Raw genomic sequence first — 20,686 nt, 5'->3', positions numbered from 1 at the left:
GGTTGGGAAACACTGCAACATGGCCTGGATCTTTCACAATGTGATGTTCACATCTTTGGCAAGCCGAAGAAAGGAAGACATGCATGGATGTTGCTATCAGTCAGATGAGAAAGTGCGAGAGAGGGTGCAGTTGTGAATCCATCATCGACAGAATTGATCATCTCATCTCCCAGTGGGATAAATGATTTAAAGCGTGTGGCAATTACTTTTGAATGGAATCATTCGACAGTTCCGTTTTGGTCGGTGTTCAGTTTTCATTTGACTTCCTCCAAATGTCACAAACACATATGTTCAGCAATTCCTTCTAAGTTTCTGGATCAATTTCAGCAAAATTTGGAACACATTTTATTTACTTGAGATGGGAGGCAGAAGACAGACAGAGTGGGGTTAGGAGGAAGAGGACAGACAGAGGGAAGGAGGCTAAGGGCAGAGAGAGTGGGAGGAAGAGATGGGCAGAGACAGGTGACATGGAGAGAAAGAGAGAGAGAGAGAGAGAGAGAGAGAGAGAGAGAGAGAGAGAGGGAGGGGGGGGGTTAAGAGGGGAGGAGGAGGTGGATAAAGAGAGGAAAGATGATGATGACGATGAAGATGTTTTGTTTTTGGGGTGCTCATCTGAGTGGTCATCGGTGCCCATACAAAGTCCCAGTTTTTACACAGTCCAGTTTTTACACAGTCCAATCTTGCCACTGTCACAAATGATAATGATGATGATGAAATGATGAGGACAACACAAACACCCAGTCCCCGGGCAGAGAAAATCCCCAACACAGATGGGAATTGAATCCGGGATGCCATGATCCAGGGGCAGCAATGCTAGCTACTAGACCATGAGCTGCAGATGAGAGGAAGGAGGAGGCGATGACAGAGAGAGGAGGGAGGAGGAGAGAGGAGAGAGGATGGAGTTGGAAATACTAATAGAAGATTGGAATAAATAAATACACAGACAAGATAGAGTTTCTCAGCTAGCAATCTACAAAGATTAGGGAGCCAAGTATGAGGCATATATTACTTTATATCTCCTCATTGTTGATTGGAATACTCTCTTTCAAATTCTGAAGGTAGCAGGGGTAAAATACAGGGAGCGAAAGGCTATTTACAATTTGTACAGAAACCAGATGGCAGTTATAAGAGTCGAGGGACATGAAAGGGAAGCAGTGGTTGGGAAGGGAGTGAGACAGGGTTGCAGTCTCTCCCCGATGTTATTCAATCTGTATATTGAGCAAGCAGTAAAGGAAACAAAAGAAAAATTCGGAGTAGGTATTAAAATCCATGGAGAAGAAATAAAAATTTTGAGGTTCGCCGATGACATAGTAATTCTGTCAGAGATAGCAAAGGACTTGGAAGAGCAGTTGAACGGAATGGATAGTGTCTTGAAAGGAGGATATAAGGTGAACATCAACAAAAGCAAAACAAGAATAATGGAATGTAGTCAAGTTACGTCGGGTGATGCTGAGTGAATTAGATTAGGAAATGAGACAATTAAAGTAGTAAATGGGTTTTGCTATTTGGGGAGCAAAATAACTGATGATGGTCGAAGTAGAGAGGATATAAAATGTAGACTGGTAATGGCAAGGAAAGCGTTTCTGAAGAAGAGAAATTTGTTAACATCGAGTATAGATTTAAGTGTCAGGAAGTCATTTCTGAAAGTATTTGTATGGAGTGTAGCCATGTATGGAAGTGAAACATGGACGATAGCTAGTTTGGACAAGAAGAGAATAGAAGCTTTCGAAATGTGGTGCTACAGAAGAATGCTGAAGATTAGATGGGTAGATCACATAACTAATGAGGAAGTATTGAATAGGATTGGGGAGAAGAGAAGTTTGTGGCACAACTTGACCAGAAGATGGGATCGGTTGGTAGGACATGTTCTGAGGCATCAAGGGATCGTCAATTGAGTATTAGAGGGCAGCGTGGAGGGTAAAAATCGTAGAGGGAGACCAAGAGATGACTACACTAAGCAGATTCAGAAGGATGTAGGTTGCAGTAGGTACTGGGAGATGAAGAAGCTTGCACAAGATAGAGTAGCATGGAGAGCTGCATCAAACCAGTCTCAGGACTGAAGACCACAACAACAACAATCTCCTCATTTCGTGAATAGGTTTATTCCTGTATCCAGGGTTTTTAAAGGGAGCCTCTGTTGCTCATTATTCAAGAAAAGACAGGCAATCACACAATAACTTTATAAATGGCATTTGAGCACCCTGATCAATCATGAGAAATATTCATACAATCATAATTGAACTCCATCTGCTCATTGTGTTGTCCATTCAGTACCAATGCCTGAAACCTTGAGAACAGAGTGCCGTTGCTAACAGTAGTGTCACTTACTCTGCTTCAGACTGTCAACCACAAAAGTATTTTACCTGCATTATAATAGCATAGAATTTGGAAGAGTATACCTGTGAAAATTTTACAAAGAGGCAGATGGGCTAGCCAGTACCCATCCCCAGGAGGCAAAACTCAGCACAGCTGGTAATGACAATGTAAATGAATGCTACCTTTTGAAACAGCATGCAGTATTTTAGGTGACATAGGCAGACTAGATAATTTGTCTTTTTCCACAGATATTAGTTGTTTTTGTTTCTACTGACAGACTGTTTCATAATTTACATTAATTTTATAAATAGTTTAATTTCATTACTTCAAACTCATTTATGTGGATGTATTTTTATACCACTACCTATTTGGCCAGGAACTAACAACATTCTGTAAGCTGTTAAGTAGAGTGTTAATGGCTGTCTGGCTAGAGCCTCCATCATTGATCAGAATTTGATAAATCTGAACAGTCCAAATTTGGGCAATAAATACTACCATATTATCTTCATCAATAACATATTGTAATAAATTATGCTAAAATTTCCTAATACCCTGAGTCTCCGGCATCTCTTATTAATCAAGCTTTTAATTACTTTATAATTTTTGGGCTATGTCTCCTTACTGGCATGCACACTATGATGGTAAAATAGAATTTATAAAACTGCAAGGTATAGGATATGTCAAGATTCACAGAGAGACTTTAATCTGCTTCTGGCTAAACAGTACCTTTCTCTTTCCTTTCCAAACTCATACAGCAGCTTGAACTCAACCTACACCCCTCAATGCACATTTTTGAAAATCTATGAGTGCCAAATTATGTTGGTCTACTGACACGAATAGCACCTCTTCATCTTTAATTTTCTCATATTTATATAATGAACTTTTAAATTTTTGAGTGAATGATACTAGCAGTTAAATTTGAGTTTACTGTCGTAGATAGAAAACAAGAGATTTATCTTACTTAAGATATTTCAGCTACTTATTATGTAGAAATAAATAACAGTGCAGGGCCAAGCATATAAACAAAATAATGTTGATCAAATCTATGACCTCAAGTTCGAAAAAATTGTCAGTGGCGTACCCTACAATTCGCTAGAGTTGATTTTGGGAGTTAATGCAGGAAGGAATTACTGTTTCATGGCTAAGAGGGATCTTCAAATACTAAACTAGTCAATGCTAACAGAAAATCCTCAGATTCATTAGGCTTAGCAAGCCATCTGAAGAGTGGCTATTTCAATCACTCTCACGGAGATGAAAATGAGAAAAGATCTCAACTTCTTGTGGGCTGGGAATGAGTTAACACCCTCTGGAAGATAATGCAAATCCAGGGAGTGTAAGAAGAAATATTAATAGAAGACACGACACTCAGTCTGGATGTAAAAACAGTTACAAATGGAGAATGGGAACTCTTAATGTGATAAGCATGAAAAGAAAGACAGAGGAAATATTGAATATAATGAAGAAGAGGAAGAATAATATATTTGGGCTCAGTGAAACAAAATGAAAAGGCATTAGTTCAGAATCGTTGAGAGGCGATTACAACCTTTACTGGTATGGCCAACTAAAGGAGGCACAAAATGGAGTGGGTTGGTATTTCTCAGGAATAAGGGTTTTGTCTCTAAAGCTACTTTTATTAGTGGTAGAATAATCAAAACGAGAACAAGCATGGTGAACACTAGTTTCACAATATTTCAAGTGTAACCTCCTCAAAGAAAGTGCAGTGTTGAACAGGGGGGAAAAAACTGAAAGAGGAGGTACAACAAGAAAACACTATGATAATACAGACATGAATGCATAAGTTGGAACAGCAGATCTGGTTATGAGGAGGTGATGGATTTGGCTATGGAACAAGGAATATTAATGGAGAACATGTCCTACATTTTTGCAAAAACAATAACATTTCAGTAAGGAATATGCACTTTTAAAGCCGGTCAGAGATCAACAGATGTATTTCAGATGAAACAGTACAACTATTGACTATATATTAATAGATAAACTTTTGGGAGAAAAAGTAAGAGACACAAAAGTCACCCCACATGAATGTCTTGACAGTGATCACTGGTTTCTAGTGTCCGATCTAAATTATATCGTGAAATACCATGAAGAGAATAGAATCTGTAGAATGTGGTCTCGTAATAAACATATTCAAATGACCATAGGTTACAGCGCTTATTCAGAGATGAAGAAGTTTACAAAAGGCAGACTACAGTGAAGAACTGTGTCTAACCATTCTTCAGACCGAAGAATACAACAACATCACATGCAACTTCAACAAGGAGAACACTCAACAATTCCTATAGTTTGGAGAGTTCTGTCATAACCAAAAGACACATAAATCAACTACTAGCTTGTGAAACATTATTCCTTAGATCTGCTTGACAAAAGACAAGGAGAGATAATACCAGAAGTGACCACATAAGGAGACCTGCACATTGAAGTGAGATGGAGGAAAGGCTTACTGCACTGAGATTAAAGTGGTTTGGTCATGTGAAATGGATGCAGCCTATCCAGGCTGCTATGCAGCATCATAGCTATCAGATCTCCATCTGAGTCTACACTTTAATAGGGAATGCTCACAGCCAGAAGGTACAGTGTGGTGCAAACATGTGAAGCAAGCGTGAATCATACCAAGGAGATGCAATCGTGCTTCTTACAGACAACTGAGTGAGTTTGAAGGAAGTCAAATTGTGGCCTTGCAAGTGACAGGATGGTTGTTTTTGAGAATTGCCACACAACTTAAATGTACTGCATCAGTTTTGTAAAATTCACACAGCACAGATGCCTGCCAGGATTTTCATATTGTAAGGGAAGCATTGACAGAGAGTAACACCATAGCACAATTGTCACAAACTGGTTATTAGCAGTGGGACTATGGGCATGCACACCTCTAGCCCGTATTATACTCTCGCCAGAGCATCGAAATGAACAGCTTGGGCGATATCATCAGAGGATCACTCGGAAGATGGAATGGCATGCCAAGATCTTCAGTGATGAAAACAGATTCTACCTGCATGCAGGTTACAGTCATTTCCTTGTACAATATAGATCTGGTGAGGGATGTGTCATAGAGTGCATTCATCCAAAACACACTGGCCCCACCCCAGACTTTATGGTCTGGGGTGAGATAAGCAACAACTCTTTGTCACCTTTGATGTTTCTAAAGGGGTGTTTACCAGTACTCTGTACATGCAGAATGTTGTTATAACTCATTATTTTGCCATTCTTGTTCCAGTAGAATAATGTTCACCCAAACACCAATGGGGAAACCCCACATGCTCTCCAAAATGTTTAACAATTGTCCTGACAGCACAATCTCTGGACTTCTCCAGTCGAGCATGTGTGGAATATGATGGGACGAGAAGCGACTCGTGTGACTTGCCAACCAACAACTCTTACAGAACTATGTGAACAGGTTGATCAGGCATGGCATAATGTGTCCCAGGACAGTATTCATCATCTGTATGATAGACTGGATGCCAGTGTCAGTTCCTACATTTCTGCTTGTAGAGGCTACACCACATGCTCAGAACCACTTCTACTACTGATCTATAAAAGTAATCATTTCACGTATTCCATATGCACTGTTGCAACAATAAACCTTGAATCAATTGGAAACCTCTAAAGAGGTGTACAAATTTTTTCTGGAAATGTATTATGATAATGTGAATTCATTTTCATTATATGAAAACTACAAATAAAAATGGTGACAAGCACACACTTAGGACCATGGTATTTGGATGTTTGTGGACATGTGTTTGAGTGTGAGTACTTAAAACAGAAAAAATGTAGCACCTTAAAATCCAATAAAATTCTCCAGTTATGTTTTTTTCATACTACAGCCAGTAACAGATGAACGGTCATCTATCTTCACTTTTATTTATATACCGAATATAGCTTCTCAGGATATCAAAATGACCATTCTACAATTTCTTGTGATGAAACAAAAACATGTAAACTATTCCTATAAGTAATGGCACCAAGTGCAATATTTACAGTCATTTGTTTGTAGGTGTATGCCTACTTACTGTGTGTAAAGGCGGAAAGACACATCACTGTCACTTACAGCAAGAAGTTCAGTGTCACAATTCAGGTCAACCAAATGCAATTTTCCATCACCTCCAGGAATTAATTCCCATCTCTCTTCACGTGCTGAAACAAATCATAATTATAGATCTTCTAATTACATTTTTCCCTGATATATTCATGATTCTTCTTTATCTATGATAATGATTGAAGCAGAAGTAATGAATTAAAATTTTTCTTCTTTATCTAGAATAATGACTGAAGCAGATGAAATGAATTAACATTTTTTAAATTAATTTCTTCTGCTTCAATCACTATCATAAATCATAATACATTAAAGCAAAACTTTTAAAGAAGCTGAGCTTGCAGCATTGTGGTCAAAAATTTGTTTCCCATCTGTTTTTGGGTATCAGTTAGCGAGGATGTTAATTCTTTTTCACATTTGCAAATTTATGAAGTCAGAGCATGATAAGATTTCACAGTAGTATAAAAATTTACATTAAATACTCAGAAATGTGAAATGCGCACTTCACAAAATTCAAATACACAGTATCTTACGACTGCAGTATCAATTAATGACAATGATTGAAGCAGAAGAAATGAATGAACTCTTTTTAAATTCATTTCTTCTGCTTAAATCATTATCGTAAATAATAATTAATACATTAAAGCAAAACTGTTAAAGAAACTGAGACTGCAGCAGTGTGGTCAAAATTAGTTTACCATCTGTTTTTGGGTATCAATCAGAGAGGATGTTAATTCTTTTTCACATTTGCAAATTTATGAAGTAAGAACATGATAAGATTTCAAAGCAGTATAAAAATTTACTTTAAATACTCAGACATGTGAAATGTGCACTTCACAAAATTCAAATACATAGTATCTTATGACTACAATATCAATTAATCACAATTTTGATCAGACAACTCACACAAACACCTGGAATATCAGTTTGTGGGGATGTGAAATGGAGTCATCAGAGAGATTCAATAAAAGGTAAAGCATGTGGCAGACTTTTTTTATTGGTGGAATAATGTGAAAATACAATGAGTCGACAAAGGAGATTTGTTGTGACTTGCCGTTCTTTCAAATTGCCGCCACGCAGTTACGCACATCCTCTACATGCGGCGTTGTCTGCCAGCCATGCAGCAGAAGTGACACCTGAGTGGTCAGCTAGCCAGTGGGAGCTAGACTTGGACTCAGTTATGGTTTGACTGTTAAAGTGTACACACATCTTACTCTGTTTACTTGATCTGTGACTTTCATGTATTGCATCTTCCTTGAAACATATTTGTTCAACTTGAAGTTATTACAATTGGCGATGAGGTAGTGATTTTTCTTTCCATTATTGACACACATGTTTCTATGGCTACTTTAGAGTAACTATTGCAAGGTCTCATAGAACAGCAAATACTTCTCACAAATGTGATTCGTGATTTCGTTGCGGAATCTTCGACAGCACTTCTTGGCATTTCATGTTGCGGATGAACAAACATGTAAGTCTCTGTTCCTTTCATGGATTTCACCTAAAATGTATCGGTTGTTGTTGCAATTGGCTCCTTTGAAAGATCCTGCGTCTTTATTCTTTGCTGAAATGTGCTCACTTCTGTCTGTCTATTTTCAAAAGTAAACACATGTGGTAGCCTATTGTGTTGCCTTTTATCATTTTCAAAAACAACGGAATCAATCCTATTGCGCTTAGGCTGGTGAACTTCACGGCCTCAGAAGAAAGTGTCAATTTGTTACTGAAATTCAGAAAGAATCCTATGCCGATTCCATGGTATGGGATGCTATTATCCAATCGGTGCCCAACAAAGAAGTTAGGCAATGTGCCTTTCAGTTGGAAAATCCCAATCTAGATGAAGTCCTATCCATTGCTCAGTCTTTTGAAATGTCTCACGCCGCTGGAGTGAAAATAGAGGCATGGGGCGACATCGGGGAAATACAACTTCTGTGCGATGTTGACAAAGTGTGAGGCATGTTCCTGCAGGCCGACGTGGCTGCAGTACGCTCCCAAGCACAGCCTCGGCCTAGCCATAAACAAACCTCTAAGAAACTGCAGCAAAACCCACGGCAACTTCCTTCATGTCCGCGGTGTTTTACGAAACATTCACGAGAACATTGGGCCATGTGTCACAAATGCAAAAAAAAAAGGGTCATGTGTCATCCGTTTGCAAATCTGACCACATTCAAGATGTTCATGAACATGATGCTGATTCTGATTCTGTGTTGTCTGTCAACTGTACTTCTTCCCTTTCAGGGAAGTTATTCCTCACTGTCCAAATACTTGGTCAAGATGTTCGCATGCAGGTGGATACTAGTTCTGCTGCCACTATCACCAATTCTCAGACGTATCTTCAGGTGGGTTCTCCAATCCTATCACCTGTCACTAGGCAATTACAGACTTAACAATAAACAGAAGACGCTGAGGTATCTTACAAATCTGTCATTTGCACTGTTCCCATATTTGTGGTTAACCATAGTAACGTGGAAAATCTTTTTGGTTTCGATGCCTTTAGTGTTTTTGGATCCTCCATAGATGACGCTGTCAATATCGTCTATGATGCTATTGCTTATGCTCAATTGGATCCCTTGTTGACGACATTTTCGACCCTTTTTTCTCCTGGGTTAGGCCATGCAAACAGCTTCAAAGCTCATATCATGCTCAAACCCACTGCTCGGCCTAAGTTTTTCTGGGCTGGGCCCATTCCTGTAGACCTTCGTGATCAGGTCAAATGGGAGCTGGATCGTCTCATGCTACAGGGGTCTTGCTTCCTGTCACTTCCAGAGAGTGGTCCTCTCCTTTCATTGTCATTGCTAATCCAAATTTTTTCAGGGATCTATCACGTACTTGGGGTTTCAACTCTCTCAGGATGGTATTCGTCCATTTCAGCAAACTGTCACTGCAATCGATGCCCTTCCTCACCCTACATCTGTTAAGGAACTGCAGGCCTTCTTGGGGAAAATAGCATACTATCACAGGTTTTTACAGTCTGCTGCTTCGGTGGATCAGGCGTTGCATCGCCTGTTGCATAAAAACATGCCTTTTCACTGGTCCGCGTCATGCGATGCGGCTTTCTGGAAATTGAAGAATATGCTGAAACAGGCCCCATGCCTGGCTACTTATTGACCTGGCCAACATCTTATTCTTTCCATGAATGCCTCTCAATAAGGGGTCGGTGCAGTCCTTGCGCACCGTTTTTCTGACAGTTCTGAACAAGAACAACTCATTGCTTATGCCTCCAAAACGCTCACGGATGCCCAACAAAAGTATTCTCAAATTGTCTCGTTTCAATTATGAGATTCATCCAGCTGATGGCTCAACATGTGAATGCTGATGCACTATCTCGCCTTCCCATGGGTCCTGATCTGGCATTCGATAGGGACGAACTTTTGTGTTTCCACCTGGATGTTGCCGAGCAGCAGGATGTGGACAGGTTCCCCATCACCGGGGACCGGCTGGCGGCTGCTACGGGTTCTGACCCTACCCTCTCCTGGGTTATACCTGTATTCAGAAGGGTTGGCCAGATTGTCCGTCTGCTAAGACTTCTGATCCGTTGTGGAACTACTATGCTTTGCGTTACCGCCTCACTTCTAGGGATGGTGTTTTCTCCTTTCCACCAAAAATGCTTCGCCGCGTGTTGTGGTACCTGTATCTTTGCGTGCTTCAGTCTTGCAACTCCTTCTCCAAGGGCACTGGGGTGTCCCTTGCACAAAATCTCTGGTGCACCTTCATGTGTACTGGCCCAGCATTGACTCTGAAATCTCAAACATGGTCGCTGCCCGTGGCCCTTGTGCGTCACAGACCGCAACCCCGAGTTCATCTTTGTCACCGTGGCCTTCGCCTGAGAAGCCATGGGAGCATATGCATGCTGACTTCGCAGGACCCTTTTTAGGTACTTATTGGCTTCTTGTTATTGACACCTACTCTAACTTTCCTTTCATTGTCCGATGCACGTCGCCTACCACCGCAGCAACCACCAATGCTCTAGCTTGCATTTTCTCTTCGGAAGGCCTTCCCTCTGCTCTTGTTACTGATAATGGCCCGTAATTTGCCTCTTCCAAATTTTGTAGATTTTTGTGCCTGTCACAGAATCATGTATCTCACAACCCCTCCGTTCCATCCACAGTCAAATGGTGAGGCTGAACGACTGGTCTGCACATTTAAGGAGTTCTGCTGCTGATGATGGGCTTCTACAATTTCTGGCTTATTACCATTTCACCCCCATGGGCGACCACAGCCTGGCTGAGCTCTTACATGGCCGACAGCCCCACACGCTACTTCATCTTCTGCGGCCTTCCACCTCACAGCTGCAGGTAGCTTCGCTTGCCCGGTTCACCGCCAATGACTTTGTATGGGTACGGCCTGCCCGCATCTTACAACACTGTGGCCAACACCTGTATGAAATCCAGATGGATACGGGTGTTGCAGTGCATCATTTGGACCAGCTTTGGCCTCGTGTGCCGGTAACGCCTGTCCCGGATGCTGCTACACCACCTTCGGCTATACCTGACGTTCTGGATACTGGAATCTCTCATTACTCACAACACAGTCCTCTCACCACCATATCGGTGCCAGCTCAAGAACTGATGCCACCAGGAGACATGCCCATGCAGGAACCAGATGATGATCATCTGTCGGAGCGACTCTACTTGCCTCCTTCTCCTACACATGTGGACACATCGCCCATGTCTCCTATTATACTAACCGGACTTGCCGCAATGTGCAGATTGGTGCACGAGGCCCCTGCAGATTTGACTCACACATCTCCTGTTATCTCAACCTGTTATCATCGGGGGACACTTCCATCCGTACGGGAAGCCTCCTCCTCGAGATTACGGCCAGTTAAACAACACCTATGGATGTTAGCAATCTACAGGCTGCCTCCATCAAGACCTGTGCAAAAAATTGATGGGGGGGAAAAGTGTTGTGACTCGCCGATCTTTCAAAGCGCTGCTGCGCTGTTACATGCATCCTCTACATATGGCGCTCTCTGCCAGCGTTGCAGCAGCAGTGCCACCTAAGCAGCCAGACAGCCAGCGGCCGCTAGGCTTGTACTCAGTTATGATTTGACTGTTAAAGTGTACACACATCTTACTTTGTTTACTTGATCTGTGACTTTCATGTATTGCATCTTCCTTGAAATATATTTGTACAACTTGAAGTTATTACAAGATTATTTCAAAGCATTTGTGCATTCCATCTCAGAATATTGCTCAAGTTTCTGGGACCCATACCAAATAGGACTATCATGGGAAATTGAATTTATGCACAGAATGGTAGCACTAATGGTCACACATTTGTTTCACTCACGAGAAATCATCACAGAAATGTGGGAAAACCTGAATTTGCAGATACTGGAGATAGAAATCAACCATCTCTCTTACAAAGTTTCAAGAACATACTGCAAACCACACAAATCACCCCTGTAGACCTCATGAACACTAGATTACACTAATGACACTCTGAATGCAAATACCTAAGGAAGGAAAGCTAATATGTGGGAAGTACACTCTGCATGTGCTTCACAGTGGTTTGCAGAGTATGGATGTAGATGATCATGCAACTGAAGCACATTGGGATGGAAGAATTTACAGCTTTTTTTCAGAATATTCCCCCTTATCTGACTTTGTCAGCTTTCTAGGATGAATACCTGCATGTTATTGGATTTTATGCCATAGTAGATGCAATTTTTTTGTCTTAGCCTGCTGTGTCAGGCATGTTCCTTAACACCATACTTGTGGCCCCTAGCCAATGCAAAGTAAAACTCTTCCACAAATAGACAGGACAGGGTGTACTCCTGATGCACAAAGCAGCTCTCACTTTTCATCCAGCCAATCTGTGTTATCTCCAGACAGTCTATATACATTTTTGAAATTTATTTATGTATTAAACAATTTGCTTTCTCAGTTGTCCTGATGAGGTGCTTGGGCAAATGCCTTGCCTGAAATCACACCATTTGGGAAATGTCTTGGATGGTCACTGTGTGACTTGACACAGTGGTAATGACTATGGGAGAAGTAGCATTGAAACCCATGTCCAGCAATTATGAGTTATGTTTTCCATAGTTTCCTTAAATCACTTTCATCAAATGCTGGGATTGTTCCTTAAACCAGGCATCTGTCAATTTCTTTCACCCTGACTGTCCACTTCTAGATGGTATTCCACCTCTAATGACAAGCAAAGTAGAAACATGAGAGGCAATAGTAACCCTACATCTGACTGAATAAAAGCAAAACTATGTTCATAGTATTTGTAGATTTAGTAAAAGTGTTTTACAATAGTGGGTAGAATATACTCTCTGAAATTCAGAAGATATAAGGGTTAAAATACATGGAGTGGAGACTATTTACAACTTGTACAGGAACATGGCTGCAGTTATAAGAGTCAAAAGACAGTAAAGGGAGAGGAAGGCAGTAGTTCAGAAGAAAATGGGATAGAGTTCTAGTCTACCCCTTTGTTAATCAATCTGTACAGATTAAAACGAATGTACATTGAAGAAGTTAGGCAGGGATTAAAAAAGACTCAAAGGAATTAAAGACATTAGCTGCCAGTGGGCACTGATTTATATCAAGGGACAAGTTAAAAATTTGTGCCAGACCAGGATTCAAACCCGGGTCTCTTGCTTACTAGGCAGACTGCTGACCACTACAACATCCAGACACAGCTGTCACCACAATCAAGCAGGCTACCCTAGTACACCTCCTGTCAGACTCAAATTCTCAACTTACACCACATACCTGCTACTCGCAGGTCTTGCCGATTACCATAAGAGTTCAAGCTTGGTGCACAGCTGCACTGGAGACACCACATATGTAATAGAAACAGATGAAAAACGTTGTACAGGACAGACTAGCAGTCTTCAAACAGATGACCACAACAGAATTGCGTGTGGACTATAAAGAGAGAACTCATCATCGCATTTGATGTAGTTGTCAGTTAGTATAAAGAAGACAATAACAAATAAGGCACTACTCCTACACATCTCTGCAATGTGTCCAGAGAGATATATTTATCATGAAAGCTGAAAATAGAAAGAATAAAGAGACCGCTCACTGCATAGTTGAGACGCCGAGTTGTCATAAGTTCATATTCGAGACCGAACTCATAGCTAAGCTTGTGGACAATATCTTTCATCAGAGATAAAAGTTTAATAACAACTCGCACACACAGCTACTTAACTGACACTGTAGTGTGACAGGGATCTAGCACCAAGACTATATAGCTGTACATGTTTAGGAATGTCCTTGTGTGCATTTTAGTCAGTTACATCTGGGGAAAGATAGTGTCCAATAACTTACTTACAAGTTCAATAGTGTTTACATACTTGACCATGGTTGACTGTTTCCAGTATACCATAAATTGTTAACTTTATTCCTTCCAATGTTCATACCATATCCACGATTTTTCAGCATCATAAGGAAGCAGGTTGTATAGATATATTAAACATGAAATATTAGTGAGTGACTCGAACCAGACTTTTTACAGTCTTAAATATATAATGCAATTCATTCATTTGTTCATTTACCAATTATTTTCTATATATCCTGTCAAGAAGGAGAATCTTCAGGAATATGGAGTGAGTCAAGGTGTTTTTCTTCAGCAGTGAGGGTGGGGGCATCAGCCTTGTGACTTGTTTCTGGCCTGTCACTAAATCTTCTAAAGCGCCAAGTTTTTCCTCTTAAAGTAGCAGATCCAACATCCTCCAAAGTCTATCTTCTCCTCCAGTCTCTGTCTTCTTTACAGTTAACTCTAGTACCAAGGAAGTTATTCCTTGATGTCTTAGTACAAGTCCTACAGTTCTGTTCTTTTTCTTGTGAATGTTTTCCAGACATTCCTTCCCTTACCAATTCTGCAGAGAATCTGCTCCCTTATTATATTACAAATTCATCTAATTTTAAATCTCCTTTTAGATACTAAGGTATGCATTAACAAAAGACAAGAAACTCAAGAAACTTATTCTGAGTGCCTTAGAACAAACAAGGGTAAAATCAAACAGAACCAAGAATAAAGAATCTTATGCTATGAAGAGAGAGCTATCCTTATTCAGAGAACAGACTTTAGTCAAGAACTGATGCCTCAGAATGTCTACTATCAAGCATTAAAACTACTGGTCACAGCTAAGGTGAATGTATCAAAATCACAGCATGCTATCGATGTTTCAACTGATTTTGAAGTCTTTATTATAAACAAATCTTCAGGTCTATCCCTAAATTACTACTGTAAACTGCGGCCAACAAAACTGTTAACTGTTCTTGCACTATTGCCGAGGTGAAAACTAACCAATGTTTTCATGAAAAAACATTATCATTGGGATGACTAGCAATCTTTGAATACCTCTGCGATGAAGCATAACTGAAATGAAATGAAGAATTTTAGCATGAGTGAACAAACATTGAGTGGTATCAAGCACATAAAAAATAATAAATAGCTATTCATTTTGGGGATGAATTAACATTCTGTGGTTTCAAATGAGTTATAGAACTTCAGGGCATTTACTATGGAAAAATAAAGTTTAAAAATGAATGGTGCATAGGTTACTTTCACACTATACATCCCAGCTGTACGTTACAAATTGAGAACTGAACTATTGGAGGAGAGTGAAAGGCACCCAAGCAACACGTCTTCTACTACAAAGCTTTACAACTCCCTGATTTTCAGAAACTCAGTGATTTAGAGCATGAGTTCTCATGCCCACTCAGGTTCTTGTTCACAAGCAGAACAGGTGGTGCACTGTGGGGAGTGAGGGAAATGTGCACACACCATGTAGTCACAACAACATGGGAGAAGTGCAAAATGTAAAATAATGGAGGTCCAGTTTTAAGAGCACTGACATCTAATAGCAACAATGGCAAGTCATTAGCAACATCTTCACATTACAATCCACAGTGAGAGGAATCTTATATTTTTAAATGAACAGATGGGTTTGCAAAGTTTTTAGGATTAAGTACTTACAGTAATTTTGATTTACAAATGCACTGCACACGGTATGAGGGCATGCTGAAATGAAATGGCTCTGAATTTTTTATGTGGAGATTATTAAAACTTCTATATAAAACATATGTTAACATTCCACATCTTTATTCTTCATGTCTACATATTTATTTTTCAACATTGTCACCCTGCCAACATACACATTTCTGCCAATAACCAATCTGTTGAAACCATCCACGTAGAATATATGACTTTTGTTTATGGGGCCACAATATCAACTCTGCTTGCAGTATTTCATCATTGTCAAAATGAAGTTCTCGAAAAAGTTCTTTAGGTTTTGGAAAAAATTGAAAATCAGATGAGGTCAAATCAGAACTATACGGAGGACAACCGATGACAGTGAACCCAGGGGCTCAGGTTGTTGCAGTGCTTGTGGGTGGTCCTTTTCCCAAATGGTGGCACATTTCAGGAAGGCTGTTCAGCTATTAATATGGGTGAGGCACTTTCAAATTAACATGAAAGAGTCTGGATCTTCAAGTTCCTTTTACTCAATCTTACACTGGAGTAACATCAACACAATGTCTTTTCTCCCATCTAAATTGACTACAACATTCCCCAAAGCATTTCATTAGCTCTTATAACATATTTTCTCTCGATGGTCTGAGTCCAAACAAAGAAGCAGCTCTGTGCACAAAGCCCTGTGTATATCCACAGAAGATAATGTCTTGCATCTGTTGGAACAGTGACGATGTGGTGAGCTATGAATTGCTTCCCTGAGATGTAACCATAACTGCTGACATTATTGTCAACAACTGAGACATCTTCCAAATGCAATCATATAACAATGAGCAAGAAGGCTGTGTGAAGTGATGTTACTCTACAAAAACTCCCACTTGCATTCTGATACACTGACAAAAATGATATACAGGTATTGGATTGGGAAGTCATTCCAGAGCCACCTCATTCACCTGATGTCACACCCTAAGATTTTCACCTTTTTGTGTCTCTATCAAACAACGTTCAAGGAACTTGCTTTCTGGCTGAAAATGTCCCCTGAATGTGGCTTGACAAGCTCTTCCCCTCAAAACCAAGTGATTTCTACAGTTGTGGCATCAAAGAGTTACCCCAGCATTGGCAGACTGTTTTAAGTAGTGAAAGGGAATGTATTATTGATGACTGCAGTTTCTATTGTGCGTCTCTGTTGGGTTCATTAAACCTATGCATAAACACAATATATGAATGACAGTTCACAGCCAGCTCAAAGAAAGCAGTGATCGGTATCCAGCAGTATAAACCTTTAGCATTACGCAAAATCTTGGCAATGGTGTGATGCACACGGGCATGGAAAAGATAAAGCAGTGAGAGCTGAGCCACCATATCAAGACAGTGAATTCCTTGGTCTGATTCTGCAAGCTGCAGATGACATATTATTGATGACTAAAGTTTCTATTGTGGATCTCTGTTGGGTTCATTAAACTTATGCATAACCACACGGCTTACCATGAGCTCCCCACCAATGTGCCTAGGACAATAATTTAGCATCATTTGTGTTGTTTCCTCATATTTACAAAAGACATGGCAGCCTGTAAGTCAATTGGAATGGATTCCTCAGCTTGATTCCACAAGCCGTAAACCACGTAAATCGAGCTTACAGTGAGCTCCCCACCAAGGTGCGCAGGATGGTAATTTGGTGCCATTCATGTCTTTTCTCATGTTCATGAAAGACACGGCACCCTATGGATCAAGTAGAAAGTCATTCTCTTACACATCAGCAGTTTTCCTGTAGGCCCGCAATGAGGACAGTACACTCATAACACTGGGGAATGTACATCATTTAGGACCAGTATTCGGGCCCTGTAATGTGTGACAAGTGTGCAATATTAGTGCTAGCAGCATATACTGTGGCCACACAATCACCAGTGCATTGTCATTTACAAATGTAAATCAGTTTTCAGTTGGCTGTGTAATAATTTTTGACAAATAAATGTATATTTCACAACCATGCTCATTCTCAGTTCCCGTCACTATAGCCTTCCTCCAAGTGTAGTACATGGGTGTGGCAGTAAGGCTGGGTCCCTGTACAACTGTGTTGTATGTGGTGATCTCCTCTTTGTTTTAAACTTAGTGTGAGGTTCATTCATGCGATGTTGGCAGAGAGCAGAAAGATTTGCACACAGGAAAATACCTATGGATGGAACAGGGTGCCCCAATTTCCAACCAGTAACAAAAAGGATGGATCAGGAATGGGGATATCCTATATCACCCATACCAAAAACGCCTCTGTCATCTGCTGGGGCTAGAAGGTCATGTTCAGCCTGTCCTACAGTATCCTGGAGTTACTGATTTCAGAGATAATACACTAATGCCACACTTTACTGAGCCTTCAATGCATTATAAAAGGTAGGGATGAGGAAAATTGTCACAGTGTGTGGTTTTGTTTCAAGAGCACACACTGCCAATGCAACACCAGACACTTTGTGTTGATTGCAATGGGAGACGTTGGATCACCATCCTCACAGTCCCAATCTCTTATTTTATGGTTATGACAGGTTTACTACCTAGAAAGACCTAAAATGTGAGCATTTCACTGGCGATCAATCAGTTCAAGATGATGCAGAAGAGTGGTTCCCTTACCAGCCACTGTCTTTCGTAACGGTCCCTTTAATATATTGAACATTGGTCTATGTTACATTTGAATGACACTTTACTCCATGTATCTTTTATTTATCTATATATCATTAATCCAATGCTGCAAGGCATTCACACGGATGTAGGATGTATCAGAATTATTACAAATAATACAAAAGGAATACATAAAAGTACCTCTTGCAAGAGGATATCTGGTATAAGACAAAATACACATTAATAGGTATAGAAAAAATTTCATTAAAAATATGGTAGATCTTAATAGCTAAATGAAAGACACAGTAATGTTAACAGTGATTGTGAGTATCGTAATGCACAATAGCACATCCAATTAGTAAATGAAAAAATCAATTCGTTAACTCTACTGGAATATCCTTCTACCGAATAGAAGCAATCAACTAATAAATACTGTTTGAGCTGTTGTTTAAATTTTGGGAAGCTCGTGGATAAGTAATTTCAGTGATGGTAGGAGAGCATTGAACACCTTGCAGCTCATGTAATGGACTCCTTTTTGTACAACAGTAAGGATTTTTGATTCATAAGTGAGGTCCATCTTCCTCCTGGTATTGTGGGTATGGTATGAATAATTGCTTTTGTACGATTGTCCATTTTTACCAATGAAACATAACAGGGAGTAGATATATTGGCATGCAGTTGTCAGTATCCCTAATTTTATGAAAGGTTCCTACAAGAATGTCTAGGCTGGACTCTGCTCATTATCCTAATAACTCTCTTTTGGGCAATGAATAATTTTTGGATAGTGGCTTATTACACCAGAAAACTATGCCATGCAGCAATAATGCATGGAAATAACTAAAATAAGCAATTTTTGTGGTCTCTCAGTCACATACAGTGGAAATAATACGAACAGTGAATGTTGGTGAGCTGAGTTTTTGTGGAGGTGCAAAATATGTTCACACCATTTTAGACTGTTGTCAATGTGTACACCCAGAAACTTGGTTGACTCAACATGTAGTAACTCACTACTACTCAATGTAACACTTAATTGATCCTCAACTTTTTTCCTTACTTGGAAATGCACAAACTGGGTCTTATTAACATTTAGTGATTACCCATTATTTACAAACCAATTACACACTTCATTAAAGACAATATTGGCTGATTCCTCAAGATTGATGTTGGGAGTTTTGTTGATGAGGATAGAGGTGTCATCAGCAAAAAGAGTAAAGTGAGTTTTAAAGCTAGTATGCAAGGGAAGGTCATTGATAAAGATGAGGAAGAGAAGGAGGGCAAGTACAGAGCTCTGAGGAACACCACAGCCAATAGAGCCCCAGCTAGATGACACAGAGTACCCCTCAGAGTCGTTCAATATGACCTTCTGCTTTCTTCCAGCTAGGTAGGATATAATCCATAAGCCAACTGAGCCACTTACACCATAATATTCAGCCTTTGCTAAGAGAATTTCATGATTATCAAAGGCCTTAGAAAGGTCACAGAAGATGCCAACAGGAAATAACTTATTATCAAATGACTAAGATTTGATGGGTGAAGGAGAAAATAGCTTGTTCTGTTGATACGCCCTGTTGAAATCCGAACTGGCTACTGTTTAACACCTTATAATGCATGAGGTGTTCAATAAGTCTTTTCTGAAACAATTTCTCAAGAATTTTAGAAAAGGTTGTTAAAAGGGAGATAGGCCAATAGTTGGTAACATCAACTTTACTGCCTTTTTTAAAGAGAGGTTTGACAATAGCATACTTTAGTCTCTCAGGAACAATCCCATGCTGGATGGATTCATTGAATATGTGGCACATTATTTTGCTTATCGGCTTATAGCACTCCTTCAGTAATCTTGAAGAGATACCATCTATGTCAACAGAATTCTTGCTCTTCATCTCAGTTTCATGTACCATGACAGGGACACTTTAATCTGCTTTTCATTTTTTTCTTATTATTATTATTATTATTATTATTATTATTAATAGCTTTTTGAAGGGATAACATAGCTTCATTAACAGAACATGCTTTTCCATTTTGTACTGCTGATGCCAGAAAGTGGTTGTTTAAAATGTCAGTGATTATTTCAGCATTGTCAGGAATGGTATCATTTGTTTTAATTTCTATTGTGCTGGTTCTTTGGACTTCATATGTTGCTTTCAACACACACACACACACACACACACACACACACACACACACTTCAACACACACACACACACTTCAACACACACACACACACACGCACGCACGCACGCACGCTCGCACGCACGCATGCACATGCTCCTTTTACGACTATAAATATTCTATTCCTTTTCACACTGTCATATGCCTGCTGTTGATGACACACAGAAACTGATATTTTGACATTAAATTTACTCACCACATGTAAGACCAATTAACACAAACAGCAACAGTTGCTTGTGACCCATGATGACTGCTTGACATTTCATCTGCTCTTCCTGCCTTAAGTACATATTGCTTATCTTTGAGAGTTTTAATGTGCTTCATTCAACTGATAAGTCACATTTGGATAATTGTCTGTCTTATCAGCATGTAGTAACATGAAATTAATTAACATCATTTGAAATCACATTCCTGAGACTATATTAGATGTAAAAACTGGTAGTACATTATCTCAGTCATACTAAAATGAAAGTGGGTTTTATATAAATATATTTGGATGCCTGTACATCTATACTAACACATAGAGGGGAAAAGTTATTTTCGAAAATCTTGAAAAGTTCTTGATCAATTTACTTCACATTTATGGTGATATTCTTATAAACACTCAGACATAAATAGGTG

At 39.7% G+C, this 20,686-nt stretch overlaps 1 protein-coding gene across 1 annotated transcript in view; it reads right to left on the bottom strand.

Annotated features, from left to right (window-relative positions):
• Positions 1 to 20,319, bottom strand: part of LOC126277979 (pancreatic triacylglycerol lipase-like) — a 44,642-nt gene extending 24,323 nt beyond the window's left edge. The window contains exons 1-2 of the mRNA XM_049977641.1: positions 20,262 to 20,319; positions 6,342 to 6,465 (exon numbers count right to left, since the gene is read on the bottom strand). Of these exons, the coding sequence (XP_049833598.1) occupies positions 6,342 to 6,465; positions 20,262 to 20,310 (173 nt within the window). The 5' untranslated portion in view covers positions 20,311 to 20,319. The remainder of the gene's footprint in view (positions 1 to 6,341; positions 6,466 to 20,261) is intronic.
• Between the last annotated feature and the right edge of the window lie 367 nt (positions 20,320 to 20,686).

This window comes from Schistocerca gregaria, chromosome 6 (genome assembly GCF_023897955.1).
Source record: "Schistocerca gregaria isolate iqSchGreg1 chromosome 6, iqSchGreg1.2, whole genome shotgun sequence".
In the NCBI taxonomy this organism is placed as follows: domain Eukaryota; kingdom Metazoa; phylum Arthropoda; class Insecta; order Orthoptera; family Acrididae; genus Schistocerca; species Schistocerca gregaria.
The sequence above is the reverse complement of the archived record's forward strand: the minus strand, read 5'-3'. Positions and strand labels throughout refer to the sequence as shown.